Here is a 24,755-nt window from a genome sequence, read left to right on the forward strand (position 1 = left end):
TTATTTTAAAAAATTTGCTGTCACACAGACAGCACTTTGGTATTTGTAAATTGTACAAAATAAGGACCCGTGTTGTTTTTCTGAAACAACTCTGGACTTCGTGGAAAAATATATTATCTTGATAGTAGTTTTTTTTTTTTTTAATTCAAATAAGCATCTTTGTGGTGCCTCCAAATATATGTATGTATATATCATCATCCAAGCAATGGATGATTACCATCACAGATGCACAGATCAATAACACCCTGGATAGTTTTTTGTCATCCTTGCCACTTAAAACTTTTCCAAAAGCAGATGAAATGTGATGTCATCTGAGCATAGAGGTCATGCTCACTGTTTTTCTGTCCAAAATGAGCTCATGACCAAAGAACTCTACATATTCTCTGCACATATTTGCTACATGGTTTCCACCTTGCATAACATAGTTTACATTTTTTCAGGAGGTGGTTTATAAAGTTCTCTTGCCACAAGATTATCTCAAAAAGACAGAATAACAACACAGTATGTTGCTACGTTTAGAAACCTAAATGCAAAGGCAACAGCTGTTAAATTAAAATGCTTTCAAAGGAAAATTGTGAGCCCATGTGATTATGTTGCCACCTAAAGATTCACAGGCCATAAACATCCAAGAGTGGTTTAATTGCTGAGATTTTCACGGGTTTTCTAAATCTTTACAAAATATTAAAGTCTATGTGGAGTGGGGTGTTACCCTACTAGGTAGGTGGGAACAATAAAATCTCCACCTGAAAGACTAGAAGAATACAAGATCTAAATCTGTACCCCCCCAGTACAAGCAGTCCCAGCAAGTATGTGGTTACCTCTCTGGCTCAGCCTTTTGTCTGGAGAAATGGTGTACAATACTTACACCTAGCTGAAATGTAAAGCACTCTATACCAAAGTTAAGCTAGCACAACCCTCTCTTACTTTATACTGGGCCAGATAGGTGGGGCACCACTCCTTCAGGGCAGCTTTGTATACAGAACTGAAAAAAATAAAATCTGTGAATGATTTGAGTAAAACACCTGGGAATAAATTTAAGGATTATAATAGCAAAAAACTAAAATTTTAATTAAATTTACTGTTGCTTAACCAGGTCATATTAATCCATCTTTACTAAAATGGTGGCTATTAGTAAAGATGGAAAATGAAAAATGAAAAATGAAATATAAGATCAAAACTAATGAGTTGAAAGGCTATGTAGGTCCAACATCTCCATGTCTATTTGGCCACCACACAAACTATCTGAGCTCAGGGGCGTCCAAAGTTGGTCCTCAAGACCCGCTGTCCTGCAGGTTTTGGATACGCCCTGCCACAGCACAACTGAATCTGATTTATGCATCAATGTTTGGGCAGAATTTGAAAACAAGTTGTTGAGAGAGCCATTTAATTTGAACCAGGTGTGTTGGATCAGGGAGACATCTAAAACCTGCAGGACTGTAGCTAAATATGTGTTGAAAGACCAATGCTCTCTTTAAAATGTTGTAACTAGTGATAATTTTCTGAAATAGTTTTACTCAAAGTGGTGACCCAAGCTGATCATTGTTTGGAAAGATTAAACCTTTGACAGATGCTACTTTTATACCCAGTCCTGGCACCCTCACTTGTTGCCAGCTAATCTGAACCACAACATACAATATTCTGTCTTTCTTTGCCTCTTTTCCAGCAATTTTGAAAATGTTGCTGCCATCGAATTTTAAATTTTGAATGCTCTGACTACAATAAATTTGGTGCATGAATACACTTTCACAGACTTGTGTCTGTTAACTAAAGGTTCAAACAAATTATAAAAAAGCTGACTAATTTTTTTTTTTTTTAAATCACTTCATGACTGTTTTGGAAATAGATAAATATGGACGTAAAAGTTACCAACTCACCCCCATATTTCCTGAAATATTAACTGACTGCATGATCATGTAGCCTTTCTCATGTGTGCATGAACTCAAAGATAAATTGCTTGATTTAATAAAATATAGATATAACTTGATGGACTTTATCTGACACATTCTCCAGGCCTTCCCATCCAAACTGGCCACGTATGATGACAACATCCATGGTGGCAGGGCAGGAGAGCACTTTGTGAGACACAAGACAGTCTGGATTACTGATCCACTGCCACAACATCACCTCCCTAAAAGGATAACACAGCATAATAAACTCCATAAAATAATCAAACTTATTACCTCTCCTAACCCCGGTTTGATACATTCTGCTCGGCTTATGTGTACTGGCATTCTCTGACAGTCGATCCACAAAAGAGAATAGCCCTATAAGACTATAGAGCATAAGAAAGCAGATTGTGGTGCATTAATATTTGTGTTAATTGGATTTGGAAACTACATGGCTAAATTAACACTTTCACTGGCTCAGTGTAATATGTAAAAGAAAAGAAAAAAGGAGGGGAAAGTCCTAAAGTTAATTAATCATCTGTTGCCCCAGCTTAATTAAAGTTTCCTGGTGTTTGTAGTTAATGGGTGGATTGATGAAACACAACACCAATGCCCTCCTCCTGCTACCTCAATAGCACAGTGGGGTCCACAGAGAGTTAAGATTTCTGGGTTTTTATTAACACACACACCAACTCAGTCAGCCTTTACATTCTGCCAACACACACAAACTTAGACATGCACAGGGGCAGAAGAGTCCCCTTCAAATTTCCCAGTCACAGATAACATTACTCCCATTGAGGGATTCACATTAATTAGCTAGGATCAAAACCTACAAATCCTTCCACTGAGAATTCAACTGCATTACTCAACCCTACCTCCATCATCTTCTATGCAATGTCCCCAGGCACACATAAAGGCTACAGAACACTGCCTGGTATCATTGATTGGGGGTTTGGGATAAAAATGAGCTTTTGGGCAGCTTTTTAACATCCCTGTTCCTCCTCCTCACTATTTTGTCTGCTACAATATGACAGGTTCTCAGCTATAATCTAATTACAAACAACTGTATGTAATGTGTTGAATAAACTCTAAAGCCATTTTTACAATGAAGGACTGACACTGTGATCTACCCAAAAATATTAAACTAATTTTTCAGTCAGAAAAGGTAATCAAAAACTGTATTTCCTCAGAATAAAATATTTTATGTCCCTTCCTTTCATAGACTGCTGGGCTGTATAAATGTAATTCGGGTGTCTTTGTACTGAGGGTAAACACGCTGCAACTAGCATTTGGGAATAAAATTAATCACACATATTAATGGTGGAATCCATGTTTAATAACATGGATACTCAAATTACCCTGTCAAGCTCCTTTCCCACTGGTCAAACAACTCTCTAACACCAGCGTCTGGCTTCTGAGTGGGGAAGCATTCAATCAACATTCAGCCTCGCAACAAATTAATCTGCTGTACCTGTAATAGTTTCCACTGAGGGTGCTGCACTCAGGGTTGCAAGAGTGTGAACGGCTTACTCTTTCTTTACAGAAACATGCTAACTGATTAAAACTTTTAAATGTTCACTGTGGCTGATTCAACAATGAAATGCAAGAGGACATTGTTGGAGGAAGAGACAAAAAGAAAGAGCAGAGATAAGACAAGAGTCAACACAGGATTGACTTCCCGGCTGGAGAGAGCTCCCAGTACAGGTAGGATGCAAGAAGTGTGCAAAATTAGTCATTATCCGGAGCATCACTAAGAAAATCTGCCAGAGTTCAATGATTTGTCTTTAAGGAGGATACTTTTTAAGGAGGCACTACCCAGACGCTTAGCTGTGTTGCTGAATTCGTCTACTTGCATCAGTCTCTTCACAGCCATGGGGACGAAGCTGTGTTTAAGTCTGTTGGTGCAGGCTCACAGGACTCTGATTCTGTCATTGGGAAGGCTGGTGAACACGGAAGTGTCCTGGGTGTGTGGGGTCATCCCAGATCTTTGTTTGTAAGTAATGTTCATTTACATAAAACCTTTTAAGACAAAAGTCACAAAGTGCTTTATAATAAAACACTAAACAACACCGGAGACATACTGTAAAAACCAATAAAACTAAGCAAAAGCAAGTTTAAAATGATACATTTTTAGCTGCTTTTTAAAAGCGATCACTGAGTCTGTAGATCTCAGGCTGAGAGGAAGGGAGTTCCAGAGGGAGGGAGCCACTCCTGCAAAGGCTCTATCACCTTTGGGGTGTCAGACGTGTTTGCTTAACAGCCAGCAGACCCTGATTATGTGTTCTCAGGGACCTGCTGTGGCCTGTCGGAGGAGATGGCTCAAAGTACACTACAAAGGCAAATATAAAGAGGTCACACGGAAAGCAACAAAGCAAACTGCAAAAATACCTACAATGAGTAAGGTAAGTCCCGAGAAGTCAACACAGTGGTAAAAACAAGATCCATGCTATTAACAGTTATGCCCTGCCAGAGGTCAGATATCCTGACTGGGATAATGAGCTGGTCAAAGATATGAACAAGTCCTACCAATAGTGAGAGAGGGCTGAAGGACTGCACGGAGGTGCTAATCATGGCAGCACAGGAGCAAGCATTGAGCACCTGGGCAATAGAGGCCCAGATCAACCACACCAGGCAGGATCCCTGGTACAGGCGGTGCAAAGAGGCTCCTGAAACAATAATTCAGCAGGGTGTAAGATACTGGCAGGAAAAGAATACATGGAATCATAACCAAGAAGCATAGTGTACAAAGTGTCTATGCAGAATATGGACTGGAGACCTTAAGGTCAAATTGGGAAACAATTCCCAAGATGGTGGAGAATGAGAGAGCCAAGATCTTGTGGACTTCAGATACAGATCAACATAATGGGAATGGCAATCCTACGGGACATTGTGATCATAGATAAGCAGCAAAGGAAAACCATAGGGATTGATGTAGCCTTCCCAGGTGGTATAAAGGAACACAAGAAACTGGAGAAATACCAAGGGTTTAAGTAAGAGCTGGAGAAAACCAGGAAGGCTGCACAGAAAGTAAAGAAATTTGTGAATTCCAACAGGAGAATATTGCAGGGAATTTGGGCACACTTCAAGGAGGCACTACCCACATGCTTAGCTGTGTTGCTCATTCCACAGAGGCATTAACCTTACAAGTTACACTTCATCTTAAAGATGACTCATCAGGCTTTCCAATGATGTATTATACAACCCAACTGGTACCATTAAATGAGAGAAATAAAACAACCAAACACAAATTCCCTTATTTTTTGTGCTAAACTTTATGAACTTGTCCATTAAGATTATAAGTGCAGTGCATGTATGCCAGAAAATATCAACTTATTACATCATACACATAGTTTAACCCTCCACAAAAGCATTGGTTTTATTCCTTTCCTTCTAGTACTTTGATTATATGTTGTGTTAGTCCAATGTCTCTGAGTATCATGAAATAAGATATACCTACATGTTGCATTCACTCAGTGTCCTTGGAACATTATTTAAAATTATGCCACAATAGTGCAATTTATAATCTAAATTATCAGAACAAATGTCACCATATATTCAAAATTATGTTTATGTCACTTATGACAACAGATTTCTTTAAAATTATGTATATCTTAATCAGAATTTACATTGTTAAACACTGCCGCCTCTAAAGAGATTCATAATACTGGTGGTTTCCTCCTTTCTCTACTCTGAAAAAAATATACATGTAGTGTATCACCGAGATACCCATGAAACAGGCTTCTCAGAAACAAAAGACACGTCTGAAAGGTTTAAAAGTGCCACAATTTCTGTAAAAACTTCTGAATCACGCCACTCTCGGCAGCCTTTCCAGGGGTCTTTAACATCTTGAATTCTTTGCAAAGTCTTTAAGTTGCTATTTGAAATCAAGCATTCTGTAATTTTCAGCTTCTTATCACATTTTCATGGTGATGTACCGTACATGGCTGCCAAAACGGCTCATTAAAACAGATGGTTATTTTAAACAGGTGATGCAATTCAAAGCAATCTCATGATGTGCTTGACTAACTCAGCCTCAGAGCTAGCAAAGAGCGCCCTCTGCTGGAACCAGCTTTATTCTCTGAAATATTATTCGCTGTATGATAACCACATTCTCCCACATTATGCTGATTTGGTTCAGATGAAAAAGAGACAGACATGTTTTTCTTTTAACTGGTTTATTGACACGTGTATAGCGATTGTCTGTGCACCGGACAATTACAGAAGAATATGTTATAAAATAATACAAAATAACTGTACATAACAGATATAAAGGAATGCATTGTTAATTGTGAGGTTTGTACGCTGTAGTATACATGTCAGCTACGCACTCACCTATAATAAAGTGAGTTTATACTGTAAGTTGAGGAGACTGAGGTTTTGCCATCTGAAATGGTCATTTGAGAAATATAGTAAAAATTAATATTGAAAAAATGTTTATGCTACAGGTGAAATCAAATAACTTATACTGTGCTAAAATACTGTTACTGACCTTTTCAACATAACTGAAATCTAAAGTACAAATAAATCAAACCACATATGAACACCTACAACCCAGAAAGGGTTCAAAAGAAGAGGAAAGCAAAGCCAAGAGTGACGATACAAAAACAAATGAGGGTGCTGCGACGTTTCATCCATCCACATGCCAATAGTGGTACTGTTGTATATAGACATATTTATATACTCAAAAGCAGAATTTACTGGATTTGGCATGATTTACAAAGGGCAGCTGATAAAAGATGTTTTAATTGCCTGTTGGAGCCCGTTTTAGATTTATGAAAACCCGTATATGACTGACCTGTGGGGATCATGCCCAGTGGTGTAGTGCAGGGGTATATGCAGGTATGTTGTATTGAAACCTGTATTTCATTCAACGTTGAATATAACTACTTCTAAAATGCTCTCTGATGTGCAGTACATTCAGCTGTGAGCTTTTTTTTAAAACAAGGATGGCACAGGAATAACCCAGCCTTCTCATCATGATTGGCTGGTCCTTGTTGCCCTCATTGGATGGACCGGTTAGGTTTAGGCACAACGGTCAGCTAGAGCAAGCCGATCACAGGGAGAAAATGGTGGGAATAGTTGTGAATTTTTTTTTTTAGGTGTGGGTGGCTGAGGGAAGACAGACTTAAAATGCATACAGTAATTAAGTACTCCTCCTATCCTGTAGTCTTTGGGTCAGTAATGATGGAAAAAATCTGCAGCACTTCTGTTGCTATGCTAGTTTCATAATGTTTCTTATTCCCTGAAGTCAAGCAGCAGAGGTTAAGTGTCAACGTGCAAAAACTACTGTTCCATTTTAGGGTAAATTAAGTACCTAATTATGTAAATCATCTGAGATGTCATAGAAATCATAAGTTTATCTTCGCTGGACAGGCTGCTCGAGGCACCACTACACCACTGATCATGCCTTTTGTAATTTGGACATTAGATGTGGATACTCTCACACTGTATGTCCTGTGTGTGTTTTGCACTTTGGAATCGTTCTGGCTCTATGTATCTTCTGACAGGCTTCCTTTAGGCCATGCCAGTCATGAATCTGAGATCACCAATCCTGAGCTACAGCAAATATCATCACTACATCACTTATCCACCACACAACAAATCTTGCATTTAAACTTTAAATGAGAAAGTATGCTTGCTTTCATGAGCTTAAAAAGCTCCAGGATGGATTTGAATTGAAAATGTAAACAAATGCCAACTTAGAGACGCTTTCTGCAGTGAATTAGTTTAGTGGAAATTATTCGCATAGTTGTACAAAGTGGGATGTGAGAGGTCTCTTTACAAAGATCTATCAAGTATGAGGATTATTTTTAGGCTCTGTTTTTTTCCCCTCTTTCAAAAAGAAAAAAAAAACAGAAACAACTGAGGACTCGGAAGACAACTTGATCTGTGACAAATGCTCTCAGCATGAATAAGTTGGCAATCCACCGTGCAAAGTTTTCAAATAAGTGTACATTTAGTGTACATACTGTATGTGTATGTTCAGCACATGCAAGCTAGACACATTTATGTCTTTTCTTCCATACTTGAGGCTATTATTGAAAGGACCACACTTTTTCAAGCTAGTTCACCAAGCTACACCATAATATTTAGTTACAAAAATAGTATCACAATATAGACCATTCCATATGAGCACCAGCAAAGGCTAAATATAGCCCGAGTAGTTGGCTACATTCATTGTCTGGGCAATGTTTTATGGTAGCAGTGTGTAAGTGGACACAGTGTTGGCAATGTTTTCTCACTCACAGGCTCTCCTACAACTACCACACAGTTAGAACTGGACACATACAGAACTCGTTTACACTGAGTAAGGACAGTTAACTAAAACCAACTGTCGTTATAAAAATAGCTATTGTTTTTGTTTTTTTAAACATCGAACATCTAAAAGAATCCCACACCCCATCTCTCATTTCCCCAAATGAACCCCTACCCATTTCCTAACAAAATAGTTTTCTTTGAAACAGAGAGAACATTTCTTTTTGAGGTTATACAAGATTTGAATCTACTGTCACTCCATCACATTAACACAGACCCTGTTTAGAGTAATTCATTAACCAGAAGTTTGTTCAATCTAATAACAGAAGCAATGCAGAATGGTCTGAGTCTACTCGCAAAGGTTTCTGTCAGCATGATAAATTAATATTTAGTCGCTGATTTGGTTGCTCATCTTTTAATTCAAGTGCTTTGATTACAGCACTCATTAAATAATCGAGTGACAAATTTGAACACCCCTCTGGTTGAGCCCTTAACCTGGAAACCATTTCACCCATGTTTGAAGGACAAACACTAGGCCAAACATAGCACAACATTTAGCTTATCTATGCGAGTGCTATTATTGCTTTCGAGAGTTGTGAAGGAGTTTACCCAGTTTCATTCCCTGCCTTTGTTTATCCTTATTTTGCTTCTCAGTTAGGGTTCAATTTCCTGTATGTAACTCTCCTTTGATTACTCAGGGTAATCAAAAGAGTTGGACATATATTCTTTCCAACTAAATACAACACATGGTGTGTTGTTATGGGATATCCTTGCATAGACTTCATAACAAAAGGATATGTTTAGACAAAAGGTGAGAACTGCATATACTTAAAAATTGCCTTCATGCTTCACTAGGAATTTGAAATGCTGCATGGAAGAACAAGCCCCTAAACCCACCTTGTATAGGGTAAGCCAGCAGATGATTGAGAAACAGCTATAAAGTCAATCAGCTGTTAGTTCATCAAGGAAAACTCAAAATGCATTTTTATAAAGACGCTAAGAGTACAATATGCTTTTGATTAAATTTAAACCAGATGTTTCTGATCAAAGCTGCTGCGACCAACACAGGAAACAAAAAAGAGGACATTCAGCTGTAGCACTTCTTGAAATGATGCTGGAGTTGTAAGACATCAGGTTGAAAAGTGAAAGAGAACACATGCTTGCAATAAATGCTGTCAAACTGAGAGTTAAGGCCATTCATTTTGTATGTGCAAAAATACTTATTTTATACTATGTCAATAAAAAGGACAAAAATTGTGTTTAGACCTGATAAAATATACGGTTATATTGGTGTGGTTTTGCTTGTCTGAAAGGGGTCGAGCAGCATCATTTTAGCCCCTGTTTATGTGCAGTGTTGCCTCTCAGAGGTGTCAAGTTGAAGGATGGGCAATCATTAAAATCAGCTGGCATAAAAATTATGCCAGGCTCATGCATGACAGAGGATGAGACATCCCTTAGAATTTAGAGGAAGTGCTCTCGACATGACAGCAGTGATTACCCTGTCATGTCTGTTTTCAAGCGACTTCCTGATCTTGAAGCACTGAAGGATAAACAAAAGGGGGGAGTCTTCAGAACTGAACTACATTCAGTAACACAACTTTGGAGAGTGTTGTAGTACATGTAGAATAAGTTAAGCACTCCAAATTAATTACCTTTCCTTCATCAATGTTTGCAACATAAATGAAGCCCGGGTTAGCTTCCTGTTAATGTGATAGTGGTTGCTGAGAAGTAGCGACTAGTCGATGGGGCCCTGGAAGATGAGCCGTGTCCAGCCAGGGGTGCTGAGGGCAGTGGAGCAGAAGGGGCAGATAGGTCTGAAGGCGTGCGTCCCGTGAGGGAGAGGAGTCTCCGCCCAATACCTTGCTGTCCTCTCTGAGCAAACATGGCCACACGGCACGAAAGCGTGAGTAGGAGCTCCTGCGTCCACATACACAGCAGGCTCAGAGCCCAGCCACAGGGGCACATAGGGACCTACGCTCCTGCACAAGGGACATTCTCGACGGGTTGTAGATCCTTCGCCCTCTCCTGGATCCTCCACTCCTTCAGATCTTTGGCCCCAGTCGTGGCGTCCATGAACATGGCCGCAGGCGAGGTAGACCCAGGGCTGACGATCTTCAAGGCTGGAGTAACACAATGAGTTGTAAATTCTGTAAGCAGCCACTCTTACATGTGTACAAGTCTAACAGTCTAAAAGCACAATGCAGAATTTTACAGGTAATTTGTGTTACTGAATGCTAGTGCCAGCACCTGTGGCTGCGTGGCAGGCTGGGGAAGGCCAGTGTGCTGAGGCCTACAGGACACTGGGGCCGCGATGCGTTAAGCTCCTGACGAAGTGCCTCCAGGTGACGCAAAGTGGGGGCGCGCATGAGCCCTTCCCCTGTGCGCCACAATAGGGTCGCACCACAGAGATCCACCAGGGAACCATCGCGCAGTGCGCTGCTTTCTCCCTCTGCCTGAGAACGGCATACAGACAGACACTTACAATAAAAGCTTGATGAAGCCTAAAGTAATATCAACATTATAGTAAAACCAGCAGCGACTCACCAGCTTTCCCCTGCTGGGTCCAGAGCGTGTTTCCCGCAGGGCATAAACATCTCCACACACAGAGATCTCCCTCCACAGACCCTGTTTGGGGTCTTCTGGGAAACCCTCTGGGTGCATCACTAGCACCCCATTGGTGGTCAGGCCATCCATGTGCCCATCAGGGTTTTTCCATTTGGTTGCTTTCTCCTGTGGGATGAAGCCATTAAAGCATAAAGAGATAATTTGTTTTTTTTTTTTAAATGTTATTATATAATGAATGTATGCCCTGTCAGCAGGGACAACAAGTGTTGGTTGCATATTTCCAAACAGAAAAAGTCATTCATTCCTTTTTAGTACCAGAACGCCATCTTGGTATTAATTTGATCACAACCTCACACATATTAACATGACATCACCAGTCTGGTCATTCATACAAGATATAATTCATGGGTTTGATGAACTAATTTGAATGAAAATTTAAATATGAATTCCAAATACACTTCTCACATTAAAATGTTTATTTGTAGATTATTGGTCTACTCACCCCTAGGAAGATATTTTTGGAAGAGTCAAAACCTGCAGCATAGATGCGTGCAGTGTAGGGTGGATTGCGTTCACACACCACTCTGCATGCAAAACGGGATATGGTACTGGGAGCAATGGAGGGGTCCTCCCCTTCCTTTCCCCCTCCAGAGGTGTCTGTCACCACAAAGTCAATGGGACTTTCTGTGGAGCGCCCGATCTGCAGGCAAAGACACAGATGTCGTTCACTTACAAGTCAGGGTTTTGTTAACTGAAACAAAAGTCAAGAGTTTCAGACTGAAATCATTCAGTCAGATTTTGTGACCATGTTTGAAGACATTGAGGCAAACTGTACAACTAGAACCTTTTAGTTTTTAATAATCATTTTTATAATTATAGTATCATTATATTACTATGTTAAATTCTAGAAAGGAGGGAGGATTGATCTTGTGCCTCTTCAAACTTAGTAGTCATCTACATCTACAGATGGAGTTAAAGAATAATATAAGGAATAGGCAGATGATCTTGTATTGACGGTCTTTAGGACTAAATTATGTCATCCAGGAACAATTTATAAATCAGTTTGCAGAGAAGCAAGCAATGACTAAACAATCCAAATATAATAAAATACAACTACAATGTGAAACAATAGTCACCATGGACTACATATAAAATAATGACAATAACTGCCAATTTATATAATATTTACAGACATACTAATGGGAAAAGTAAGTTTTTGATCTAAAGGGAGTTTTTGATCTAGTGCTTATAAACATGCTTTATTTACTTGTGATTTCTTTCTTCAAAATAAAAATAAATAAATAATTATTGCTGTAAACAATAAAACATATGAATATGCTGTTTTGCATATTAATTAAAGCAGTTTGTGTGCAGGTTTTATTAAAGTATGACTTTCATTTTCTTTGAAACAGTTTTTTTTACCCAGTTAGGTAAAGCAGCTCATTATAGCTGAAAATAAAGCAAAAATGACATGATTCTTATTATAATAGAAACATAAAAATAGATATTTGTAGAACTATCACGTACAAGCAGTTATATTTAATAATAAATGCTCACAGCTCTGGACAAAAATAATCTACCTTCTTTAGTATTACTTTGATGGCATTACATAACAGTATATTTTGGGAGAAACTTGGTCATTTTCACAACTGTAGCATTATTTTTGCTGTAATTTCTCTCATCACTGATGGAGACACCCTGAAAGACATGATTTCCTCTGTATGTTACCTGGAACATGTCTGTGCTGTTGTCATGGCAGTACTCCACCACCACAGTTTGGTTACGGGACAGAGTGAAAGAGATGCTGTGCTGCCCCCTGCTGTGCACTGCCTGCAACAACAAGCAGCAACAAGCTGCATTAATGCACTCATTGTCCAGAACAGTCTTTCTTTTTCAAACAAAGTATAGTATCTTTGGAGATTCATTACTTTAAGCTTAAGTAAAGAAAAAAAATATATATGTAGGAAAAAACAGCAACCTGATGGTGATGAACAGGTAATTTATCTTCATTTTACAAAGGACAGCATGTATCAGTCATGCAATCATGCACTTATACAGAAAGACACAAACACACTCAGATGGACATCTCACACACACCTGACTCTTTCCTTTGACACACTAACAGAAAACAACAGGAAAGAAACTAATGTTGCATTCTGTTTAAAAACAAAAAATGTGGCGCACACACCTTGCTATCTTGCGGTGTGTTGAGGATGTGCACAGCACTGGGTTTGACACCGTTGGCTTTGGCCCGTCGGTAAAGAGCGAAGCGGCTCTTTCTGCGACCTCGGTCTCCACTTGGCAGAGAGCCATTGTACCTGAAGCAAAGATCAGAGACCAAATTCAAGAAAATTAGACAAGTGAAATAATAGATCATGATTAAGAAGCTCAGACTGGGCTAGAATACAACTACAGGACCATGTGAACAGACACTCCAGTTAACTAAGCTCCATTAATATACCTTAATCGTATTACAAAACCAAACATATGAAAAACACAAACATCTTCTTAGTTTACTCCATTTATGTGTCACTGCTTTTAGTGCTACTGAATCCACCAATATCTCTGTATGAATAAATGCAGTACATCTGTATAAATATTTCCTTCAATATTCCTTTGAAATGGATTAAAGCAGCATGTTCTGGCCTCTTGTGAGGCATATTAAAGTGCTGAACCGAACAACTAGTACTTGATCTGACTCACTCCACTTGTACCTAAAGTCCACGTTACTCAAGAGGGGCTCCCTCTTCATCTGACCTCTTTTTTTTTTAACAGCAGAAAAGGTTTCCAGCATGTTATAATTCCTTTTTATAAGAAAATCTTGCTAAACACTGTTACATAAAACAGTGATCCAGTCAGGATTAAGAAATGTACTTTGAATGAGTCGTTTTTGTTCGATAATAAAAAGTGAAAACTGATTTTTTTTATGACTGTTTTAAAACTCAACTTTTTTTTGGAGGATGGTTTTCTTCCATGAAAACAATTTTGAAATGACAATTTCTTACTAGTAAATTTGCTCTGTTACTTTATTTTACACTCCTTAAAAATATAATTTTCACAATTTGAGTTCACACAGAAGGCAGTGAGCTGCTTTTTGCTAATCAGCAGAACATGGTCCTTATCAATATCAAAATGAAACCCAGAAGGCATGAATAATTTCCCATAACTATATAGACAACAACTGTCTTTAAAGGCAGTTGGACATAATCTGATCAGGGGGCATCTGGTCGGGATCTGTTCTGACTCATCTACAATGACCTCACAGTGAAGTCTCAAGGAAACACACTGGCTGCCTTGACTCTTGACACAGAAACTATTGTTAATTCAACAAGAAGCATTTCAGTTATGGCACCTGATTTAATCAGTTCATCAAAATCTACTTGGTTAAACATTTTATAATCAAATTGTAACCAGAGAGTGATACTTATATTGAGCTGCTGACAAAGAATCAAAAAAAGAAACCAAGCCAAGTATAAACAAGATCTCAATTCTGAAGAAAAAAAAAGCATTTTATAGGTTACCTAAGATGTTCTTATATTATTCTTAACAGTGTTTCTCTCTCTCTCTTTGATGGCCATTTGTTCAGTTTGTTTTTAAAATTAGAACAGGCTGGTTTTAGTGGGTCCACAAGTCAGCGTGTCTGTGGGAAAGTTTGTTGACATCATGTATTTTTAATGATATTCTTTCTATTAATCTTTCTGTTGACACGAATCTCAAGCAGCCAAGTTGGAAAGCTGCAAACGAAATCAGGTACAGCTTGTTACCTTAAAAACAAAACTACTAATAAGCCCTTTTTTATTTGCAATAGAGTCCAACCAAGGAGCATGACTTAGTGCTACTGCTAACTATTACCTGGCCTGTCAGACCAAACTGGGTTGGATCAAGAAAACAGGACATATGAAGACAAAGCTCTGGGGGTGGGGTCTGATCAGCAGGCAAAATAAATAAAATAAGACAAGATAAGAGGACATGGGAGTAAAAATCCTCTTAGAAAGAGAGAGAGAAAGAGGCTTTTTCAATTATTTGGACACTAAATAAGGTCAATTAAATGAGAAGCACAGAAAGAACAGGCCAAACTTGAAAAGAGATGTGAGTGGAGGAGCAGCTCCATGAGGTGCTGCTGTGGGCACTTCTAGCCTGCATCTTAGCATGTGTGCGCACACACCATAAAGCACAATATGAAATATTCACTCCTTCTGCCCCCCAACACAGGGTTTATTTTCGTTGAGGGCAAGTAACCACGGAGACCTGCTTCTGTCAAAGTCAGCACTGAGAAATACACAGGAAGGCTGGCAGCAAGGGGACTGGATGAGAGCCGGAGGAATGTAACGCAGGCTGTGTTAAGAACAGAAAGGTGTGCATGTGTGTTGGGGGGGACAAAAGGTGTTACGATAGTGATAAGCGTGGGTTATAAGTGCACTGAGCTTTCTTGGACTGCTGACCATAATGTGAGGTATCCAGGCTAACTAAGGTAAAGAGTGGTGGCAGGCTGCCACTGCAAAGATCACATGGCCTGCAGTGAAGCAGGCATCGACCACACGAGGCATGTGATCATCAAGGCTGGCAGATCTAAAGTAAAAACATATCTAAAAAGGAGGTCTGGAAATTATCTTGTCTGACAGAAAGCAGTGGAAAGAAAGCCTGTGTCAAATTCACTTGCTGTGTGTCTGGAGACAGATGTTCTTGTTATGTCTCTGATCTATAATAAAACCAATTTTATGGTGTAATTGTATTAATAATAACATTACATAAATGTTTTTTTTGTTTAGCTCTAATGGAACTGATGCACTTTTCACACACAAATTTGTGTATGATTATGGAATCTTTTTTTCCTACATCACCCAGCAACTGTTCAAAACTGCAAAAAGAATATGAACAGCCTTGATGCCATCAGTCTGGCCAAGTACAATCAGATCTCAATCACTGCAGTTTTAAAAAGACCTGATATGCATGTATATTCAGCCCTCAGTGCATTATGATTAAAAGTGTTACAGTTCACACACTTAACTTGCACAGCGGAAAACCTCAAAATATGCATTCATGTCTCAGTTCCTTGTTGTGATCAGAACAAGTAAAGGAAGGCTCTGTTTAAACAGTCAAATGACAAGGGGGACAACTAATCAGTATTCTGATGCAGGCCAGCTACAGCCTCCACGCTCCATGCTCAGCCAGAGGGGAAGTGACAGGCCATTAGGTCAGTTATCTTTGGAATACACAGGAAGCTCTGCAGGACGAAAGGGAGGCCTGGATATGACTGTGCACATGTGCATGTGTGTGTACTGTGGCATTTCTGGTCCCTGCAGATCCTGCACCGTGTGGAGAAGTCGGATTGGAAATGCTGTGGAAGCTGGTGACTGTCATCAGCATATCCTGCCTACTGTGTGCGCGCTAGTGGTGTAAAGGGGCTTTTCTCTTCTTCCTCCTCCTCCTCCTTCTTCCTTCTCCTTGGCATAGACTGGCCTGAGACGTTTTTATTAACACGTAATAACCAACCAAAGAAAATATGAGCAAGGTACATGCATATTTCAGACAATGATATTCGCCTCAGACCTACTTTTAGCAGTCACGGATCCAGCAGTGTATGACATCATTGGGATTTTCAGCCTGAGCAGTCCAGCGCTGCTCACCCCCACTACAACCATTGATGAAAAAGCGGCTACATCCGTTGCAGCCTCGTGTAGTATAGCTACAGCAGATTTTTATACAATTTCCACTCAAACGTACAATGAATGAAGAGAAAACAATACTGCAATATAATTTCAGATCATATTCTTTCGTGTGGATCATAAACTTACTTTACTACACAACTACACTACCACACTGGTCAAATAACCCAATGTGTAAGGAACGAGAAATGAGCGGAAATATTTTACTATAATTAATATGCCATCTAAAGAACAGTGGTAAAGGTAATGTGTTTAGTGGCAGGTCTGGGTGAAACCTCGTCTATTCATTTATTTTATTTATCTGGTTTATCGTGCCGATGGAGCCGCCGCACATTTAAGGTTAATTTGCTACTGGAGCGTTTCTCGAAGCGTTACTATAATATTTACGCGTAAGAGACTTACCCCAAAATGACCAATTCTCCGTATTTTACCGGGTCTTTAACGGGCACATCATCATCTCCGTCTTTTTTCGGTGAATTCATCAGATTAGACTGTTCCAAAAGAAGAAAAAGAAGCGTCCAATGGCAATAGTGTTGAGATAAAACAATGCTAACACACTCAAACTGTAGGTAAGTGGTTTGGCTTTTAGTCTATTAAAGTTTGAGCACAGTTGAGTAAAGTTTTTCCAGACTTCGGGATGGTTGTTTTCTTATTTTAATCTCGTTATGGTGCATCTTTTCGTAGGTTTAAAGCTAGTGAGAAGCTAGTTTGTATCGCGGCAAATCTGTTCAGTAGCATAGGGTATAACAACGGCTAACGGCAGGGTGTAGGACGTACCAAATCTTATAGGGGGGGATTCAGTCACAACACACATTAAAATGTCAGAGGAATACTAATGTCCTGTAAAACAACTGTTTTCATGTCGTTTCAAACAGTTTTTAAAATTTATTGCCAATTATATATTTTTAAATGCTCTTTATTATAAGAAGTGTGAATAAATTTAAAGGACCAACCCACCTACAGTAGTACAAATGGATGCATCCATGATGAGACGCTGGCACCCACTGACAGAATAAACTGAGGCATTTGGAAATTCACAGGAAGTATCAGTATTCCCAGGCTTGTAGAGGCATCCTGGTGTATTTAAAGTAATAGACTACCTGCTTTGATTAAGTGCTTGGATATCATATGATGCACTGGTCTTATGAGCCATTATACAGTCTGACGTAATGATGTGTTTTGGGGGTGTGTTGTGGTAGAGCCAAGATGTGGGTCAGCTTCACGCCCCAGACAGCACCTCTGTTCTTCTTCCCTGCTTTTCATATAGGAGCTGAGTCAGATATAGGTTGACTGTAGCATACATTTATCCTCTGTCTTGTTGTTCCCTCTTCCTCACACACACGCGCTCATTCTCACACACCCACAAAGTGTAGTAAAGTACAATGTTATGACCACATGAGGGCAGTGCTATGGCAAAATATAACTTTACACATGTACTTTGCATGCACAAGTTATACATTTACTTTGTCATACTAACACTTTCTGTATTCTTTGTTGTATATTTTTGTTGGATTATATGGCAAACGGTCTGAATACCACTGATTAAGGCAAAAGTGACTTTACCAACACATTTCTTTTTACACAGTTCTTCACCATACCAGTTGAAGTTTTATGTGCTTTACTCTCTGAAACCATACAATCATAAGTACAACATATCTTTAAATAAATACAGTAGCCTACTGGCCAAAAATCTTAAGCGAAGTTATTAGTTTTTCACAACTGTTTACACACCAAAATGAAAATTTTCACACAATTAACAAATCTTTACACATAAGAAACAAAACACCTCTCCAGAGTTGCACAACAATAAGCACAGACTCAGTTTCATGCTTTTTGCAAAACATTACACACAATGATGTGCAAATCTCTACACAAATCTTTACACCATAGACACAGATAAGGATTGTGAGGCTACTTCCTTCTCATTACAGAGCCCTGGCTTGCCAATGATCACACTAATGAACAAACTGGATAACCACATTCACCAGATGTGGGGACACACATGCCTTATTGAAAACACAGTAATCAGCTAGGTGTTAGTGCTTTAAAAACCAGCAGTTGAGTTCACTTGTCTTAGAAGAAGAAGAGTGAGAATGAGAGGAGGAGCTCAAAGAAGAGAAGACAGAGGGTAGAGGAAGGACCTGAGGAGGTGATAACACCTGAATAAAGAAGAGTTCTGATTTTCCTTGCTGAACGACATGTTAGTGTAACTGAGTATATGGTGAGAAATTAATATTTTCAGTCTGCAGCATCAGTATTGTAAATTAGTTTTGGTCTTTGGTCCTGTTTTCAAAATTGAGTGTTAAAAAAAATATATATATGGAGATGGATGGAGCCACTGCTGCAAAAGCTCTGTCAACCAGCAAACCTTGATCACTTGATCTCAGGACCCCGCTGGGAACATAGGGCTGTAGAAAGTCTCCAATATAATCAGGTGCTTGGTAAAGTAGGGCTCGAAAAAAAAACAACAACAGAATTTTAAAACACACTCTGTGATAAAAGGGAAGCCAGTGCAGCTGGATTAGTAATGAGTGAACATGAGTGAATTTGGAGGATTTTGTTTCCAGCCTTGCATAAATGTCACCTAATAACATACAGACATAAATGTTAGTTAGTTATTAGGTGATCCTGACCTGATGATCTTTCTATATATATATATACATATATATATCCATCTATCCATCCATTTTCTGCTTATCCAGAGTCGGGTCGCGGGGGCAGCTGCCTAAGAAGGGTAGCCCAAACTTCCCTCTTCCCGGCCACATTCACCAGCTTGTCCGGTATCCTGAGGCGTTCCCAGGCCAGCCGAGAGATGTAATCCATCCAGCATGTCCTGGGTCTTACCTGGGCCCAACACACCTGTTTTTTGGATGTAAAAATATGAAGTATACTTTTTCATGGGATGGGCTGCATCTTGACAATACATTATTGTAAACATGATAGTAAAAAGAAAAAGAAAAACAATAAGGATATAATTGATGCCCTTTTAGTAATATAAATGTGCACAGATTAGGTAAATTTTTAATATCCCCACATTTAAAATTGTTTTATAGAACCACCATTTTTCATCTTTTAATATCCTAATTTCCTTCTTCAGAAAGTCTTTGTTTTATCATATCAAGCGATTGGTTCACAGATACTGTTTTATGCCTGTAAAATTTTTCGTAAATACATCTTAAGAAATTAAATGATTTTGCAACAGGCTTCCATTTACAAAGTGTGAAAAGATATTATTTAAAATAATTTATTTTGTTAAGCTGCCTGTTATGTGCAGACAAAACTGAGTTAGTGACCTTTTCTATGCTTGTAAGAGTTGTAGTGAAGTGGCCTAACAATTGAATAGATAATTGAATTTTAAAGAAAATCCCATGAAAATGTTCAGGTATCAGGGCTGGATGAAAATAAGTGAAACAGCAGTTCATGTCCAAAGAAAAACTTTGGATAGGGCGTACAGAAGGCCTGGAGAACTATTGCTCAAGACCTTTTTCAAAGAGGACAAAACGTCTGATTTCTTGGAAGCAAAGTATGAAAAAATAATGGGTGACTGTAAATTTCAGAAACACATAACAAAGCAGAACAAAATAACGTGTTGTGTCTTTGTTTATGTGTGTTTGTATTTATTTTATGTTTTTCTAATTTCCTCTTCTAAACTTAGCAGTACTTTAGATTTTATAGTTTTCCTTTGAGATAGTTTTGCGAACAGACAGGAGAGCAGGAGAGAGTGGTGAAGACTAAACGCCTCTGTGTTGGACTTGAATCTGGTCAGACAGCAACACTTTGTTTTGTTAAATATTTTTGTCTTTTGCGAGACCACATTATCACCCTATTACTGCAAGCTTTCTGAACGGCACCCAGAGATGTAGGGTCAGTAACAAGGTCTTTTCAGTCTCCGCAGTGGCATTGCTCCCTTTATTTGAAACAGTAGCTTTATTTGTACTCCGGCAGCCTGGTGCAACATGCAGTGGCTTGTTTGCAGGGTAGAGATGAGAATAGAGTACTCTGCATGACTCTGCACAGCGTGGTGATGTAAATCCTTATCAGACATGCTGCATGACAGTATAATATTTGCCTGGACAAATTTAGTGTTGATCGGGCTGATATGACAACAAGTTAAAACGGCAGCCACCATATACTTAACTGAACTGAAGTGGTGCAACTACAGAGAATTCAACCAGTAGTGACTCATGAATGAACATCAGTATCAACACAACAAGCAACCACACCCCTATTTTATGAATGACTATCCACTGCAGTCATGGAGCAAATAGTTTCAGCTGTGGCCCACAAATTTAACCTCCAGCTTACTTTGATCTGAGATACAAAGTAAGAACTGGATGGACCAGATGTGCATGTGCATTTGTTTGTGTGTGTGTGTGTGAGAGAGAGAGTCCATTTCAAGTAAGTATATATTTCTTTCCTTTTTACTGTGGGATTAAGGTCACACCCTCTGTTACTCTTACTGTACTCTTCTCTTTCTGGTTACCATTTGACTGAGTTTTAGCAGGAACTAAAAAAAATTAATCATCACCTCTCTATTTTATAGTTTATGGTCATAATAAGATTCAGTTTGCAATGCCTTGGTTGTTTACTGATCTTGCCTGTGAAGGAATTTAAAGTATGCTCTGAATGAATAAACTGAGTCCTTGTCTGGTAGTAAGCTGCATATACAGGATTTAATTATTATGCTTTATTCCCAAGGGAAGAATATCTTTTTTAGCATTTCACTGAAGAGCATAGATCATTTTAAGAAGCAGAATGCCAGCAGGCTGAAGGATCCATCAGCCTGCTGGAGGACACTTAGCAGAACAGATGCTTGCTGTCATGGAGAGTTTAAAAGGAACTCTGTTAATAAGCCATCTTTCTGCTCAGAACACCACCCCAGTGCTATAAATAGCAGAGGAAACTGAGAAGTCTAGCACAGCCGTGATGCAGCTGATACAGACAGAATGAATTTATGTTAAAAATCAGACATGGCCGTTTTGATTGACAGCCGTTTTGTGCTAAGACAGCCTCATTAGACAGACAAAATTGTCATCTTAATCACAGCATGTGGCATTGGTGGCTGCTCAGCTTTATTCGCAGTTCCCTAAATAAATAGATGTTGTCAGTAAACAATTTATGTCTGCCTACCTTGATATTTATGGATTTTGGTAATAGTAAGGGATTGAAGCAGCCAAACTGGAAATGAATCAGCTCCTTGGTGTGTTGTAAAGAAGAACCACATTAGTTAAGTTATCAAGAAACCATATTTGGTGGGCAAATCACAGGTCAAATTGTTTGCGTTACTGTGAACATGTGGGACGCATTACTTCAGATATCATAATGAGATTTTTGGCTAGTGAAGGATGAGGGATGACTGATGATAATCTAGAGGTGGGAGTTTGTGTAGAACTTACACAACTATGAGCCTTTTTGGAACAACTCTGGTAATGTTCTACATACTTGGAAGTTTGGAGATATTTTTAGATAACCACTGAACCTGTGACAGAGCAATTTGCTCTAGTTTAAAAAGTCCTATTTTTTTCCCCCCATCCACAACCAAATTAATAATGACTCCTAAACCTCACCTTTGGTCCTTTGGTTTCAATTTCCGCAGTAAACATGACATGAAACATGTTGAAATACCTGTTTCAGCTCATGTGAAGTCGAGAGCAAAAATTTGCACATAAACAAATCAACAGAGAAATGCCTAACATAAATTACGCCTGCAGAATACCGGTTCCTTTTTTTTTTTTTTTTACTTCTCGAGCAAATACAAAAGTGTGTGTAGCTAAAACTGCTTCCGTCTTAAACGTGGGGCACTCATTTGTGCACCTATAGAGCCTAATTTGGACTCTCAGCTGCCTACAAAAAGCATTTGCCAAAGGGAGTGTAACTATGCACTGACCACACAGGGTGTTCAAACTTGTGCTTTGAACCATTTACTTCTTTTGTTATTTTAAACCTGTAAGAGCTGGACAAACAAAACAAGTCCTTCTGTGAAAAAGTTTGAAAGGTGTGCAATCTTTTGTAAGTCAGGCCATTATTTGCCATTTCACAAGGGGTGTTTAAACTTATGCATACTACTGTGTGACCATATGTTTCTAAAACCCAGATATTTTATGCATCTAATACCAATGAAAGGCTGAGTATGTTCTCAAAGAAATGGCTAGAAACATGCACGTTTATGATTCATGCAACTGCTGGATTGAGCGACATAAAGACATTCCTGAATCTGGATTCAGTTCTGATGTGAAAGAATGGCAAGAAATTGGAGTCAAAACAGTCAATTTACTTATTGTGCTCTTGCCATCTGCTGCTGAGTCTATGTCGCTGTTGCCATAGAGACAGGAGCAAACAAAGGAAAGGTATGTCTATCATTAAGCAAAACCATCCCCCTTAAATGTAGTGAAAACTCAGAAACATCAGCGAAGCAGAACTGAAGATTTTTAGACATTATGCACACCAAAAATAGTGACAGCAACCATAATACAATCCTTCTTACCAAAGTCAAGTGTTCTACTTGTGTTGCATGAGTGCATGCTGGGAGTGTGTCTGTGCTTTTGAGAGACACCACATTCCCTCTACTTTATAAACAGGCACAATACTGCAGATGGCTCAGCATATTCCCATGCTCCAGGAGCTCAGACAAACCAGGCCCCGCTAGTGATTTTGGCCCCCCTACAGAGTAGATTAATTGCATATACAAACAGGTTTGTCACAAAACACAGAAAACAAGTGCTGTTATAAACTGTGGCAATTGATTGCATATGCTGCATATAATAGCTTTAACTAGGCTGTCGGCATGTAGCTAGGTTGGAGAAAATGTGAAGGTTTTTACTGCAGCTGGACCACAGCATAAAACTGAGCAAGACAAAAAAAGATTATGGGAGATCATGTGAGAAGCTGGAGATAAGGAAGGCATTGAGGACCTCACAGAATAAATCACAGCAAAAATAGGACAAATAAACCTTGTAAACATGTGACAAGATCAACCTTTGCAGTCAGTGAATTGCACATGCCAGTGCTTTAGTTTGTGGTAACTATTATGTTTCTTCCCCTGTGTAGGAAAAGAACAGAGCAAATGCCAGTAGAGCCGTCATTATTGGCTAATTAAGTTGAACTGTGGCCTACTGTCACACTATCTCTTCAGTGAAACAGGGAACAATATCTCACTGTGGACATTGCTGCAGCTCAGTTTAAACAGTGAAGAGTTTCACCACACTGCTTTCTTTCAAGAATCACAAGGGCACCTGCTAATGTACCATATATGTACATGACCCAAGTACATACACATACACACCTACAGCTGCTGGTGTGCATCACATGGAAAAGCAGATGGTTTTTCAGAGGGGTCATTAGCAGTGGAGAGGCTTGTGTGTGGTGGGTTATTTTTGGATCTACTATTGTGTGTAATTTAGGGATATGAGGTGTTTTGGTAACTCTTTTTTTATGTGGTTGTGTGAGTGGGAGGTATTTAACAGGCATCATAGACAGACAACATTTAGAGTAACTGTCTCTCTCCTCAGTTTGACAGCATTCAACAGCAGGCTTATTAATAATTACACAACATGAGTATTGCAGCCTTTGACCTGGGTATGACAGGTTTTATTACCACTGCTTTATAAGAGAGATTTATGCCATACAGAAATCTGCTGGTTACACCCCCCCCCTTTAACTTTATAACTAAAATAGTCACAGTTTAAGCATGAACTCTAACTTTTATGACAGAGAGCCATTTTAGATGTTTTACGTTGTATTATTTCAGGCCCAGGCAGCCATTTAAAAAAAAATAATCTTTTTTTTTGTCCAAATTACCTTGTTAAACTTTTTCTTGTATCTAAACTTGTCCATCTGTTGCTGTGGTGTGTCACGTATCACACAGGAAGGTTGCAGCAGACATCAGTTCCTGCCACCAACGAAAACACAACTCCTTACTCACCCACCAGTTTGTGTCTTTGCTTTTAACAGGGTTAAAATCTCATTGTAATTAGAAAAACGTATAGCTTCCTCTCATATATTTCTGTCATATCTGATGAACTCTGGTTTACCCAACTTCTTGTGATTTTCTTTAATTTACAATGTCAGACTGGTTTACAGATATTTGAACCACAAAGAGCCATCAGCGAACACAAATGTGGAGCAACTCTTAATAGCAGAAAAAAAGCTTGCTTTTGTTAACATATTTCATAGAAAGAAGAGTCTGTGAAAACTCTGTCCTCTAGAGGATGTCAATAAGTGGAACAGTCCCCATTAATTACATCTGTGAGCCTAAATCACTGGTGATACACTGGGCTGCAGCAGCACACATGCCTCCCACTGCACAGCCTTTCTGCCAAATGCAAACACAGGCCTCGGGCTCCCTATAATTATTAGCACATTGTCTGCAGCGGAGGGATATGCA

General features: G+C 39.1%; 1 protein-coding gene across 1 annotated transcript; it reads right to left on the reverse strand.

Moving 5' to 3' along the window:
* Window positions 1-6,055: 6,055 nt before the first annotated feature.
* LOC121633866 (E3 ubiquitin-protein ligase pellino homolog 2) lies at window positions 6,056-17,117 on the reverse strand. Its single transcript, XM_041976164.1, has 7 exons — window positions 16,775-17,117; window positions 12,895-13,024; window positions 12,435-12,536; window positions 11,209-11,406; window positions 10,686-10,871; window positions 10,389-10,594; window positions 6,056-10,261 (listed from the first exon to the last, which is right to left on the reverse strand). The coding sequence occupies exons 1-7, from the start codon at window positions 16,852-16,854 to the stop codon at window positions 9,877-9,879; spliced, it is 1,287 nt and encodes a 428-aa protein (XP_041832098.1). The 5' UTR covers window positions 16,855-17,117; the 3' UTR covers window positions 6,056-9,876.
* Between the last annotated feature and the right edge of the window lie 7,638 nt (window positions 17,118-24,755).

This window comes from Melanotaenia boesemani, chromosome 22 (genome assembly GCF_017639745.1).
Source record: "Melanotaenia boesemani isolate fMelBoe1 chromosome 22, fMelBoe1.pri, whole genome shotgun sequence".
NCBI lineage: Eukaryota > Metazoa > Chordata > Actinopteri > Atheriniformes > Melanotaeniidae > Melanotaenia > Melanotaenia boesemani.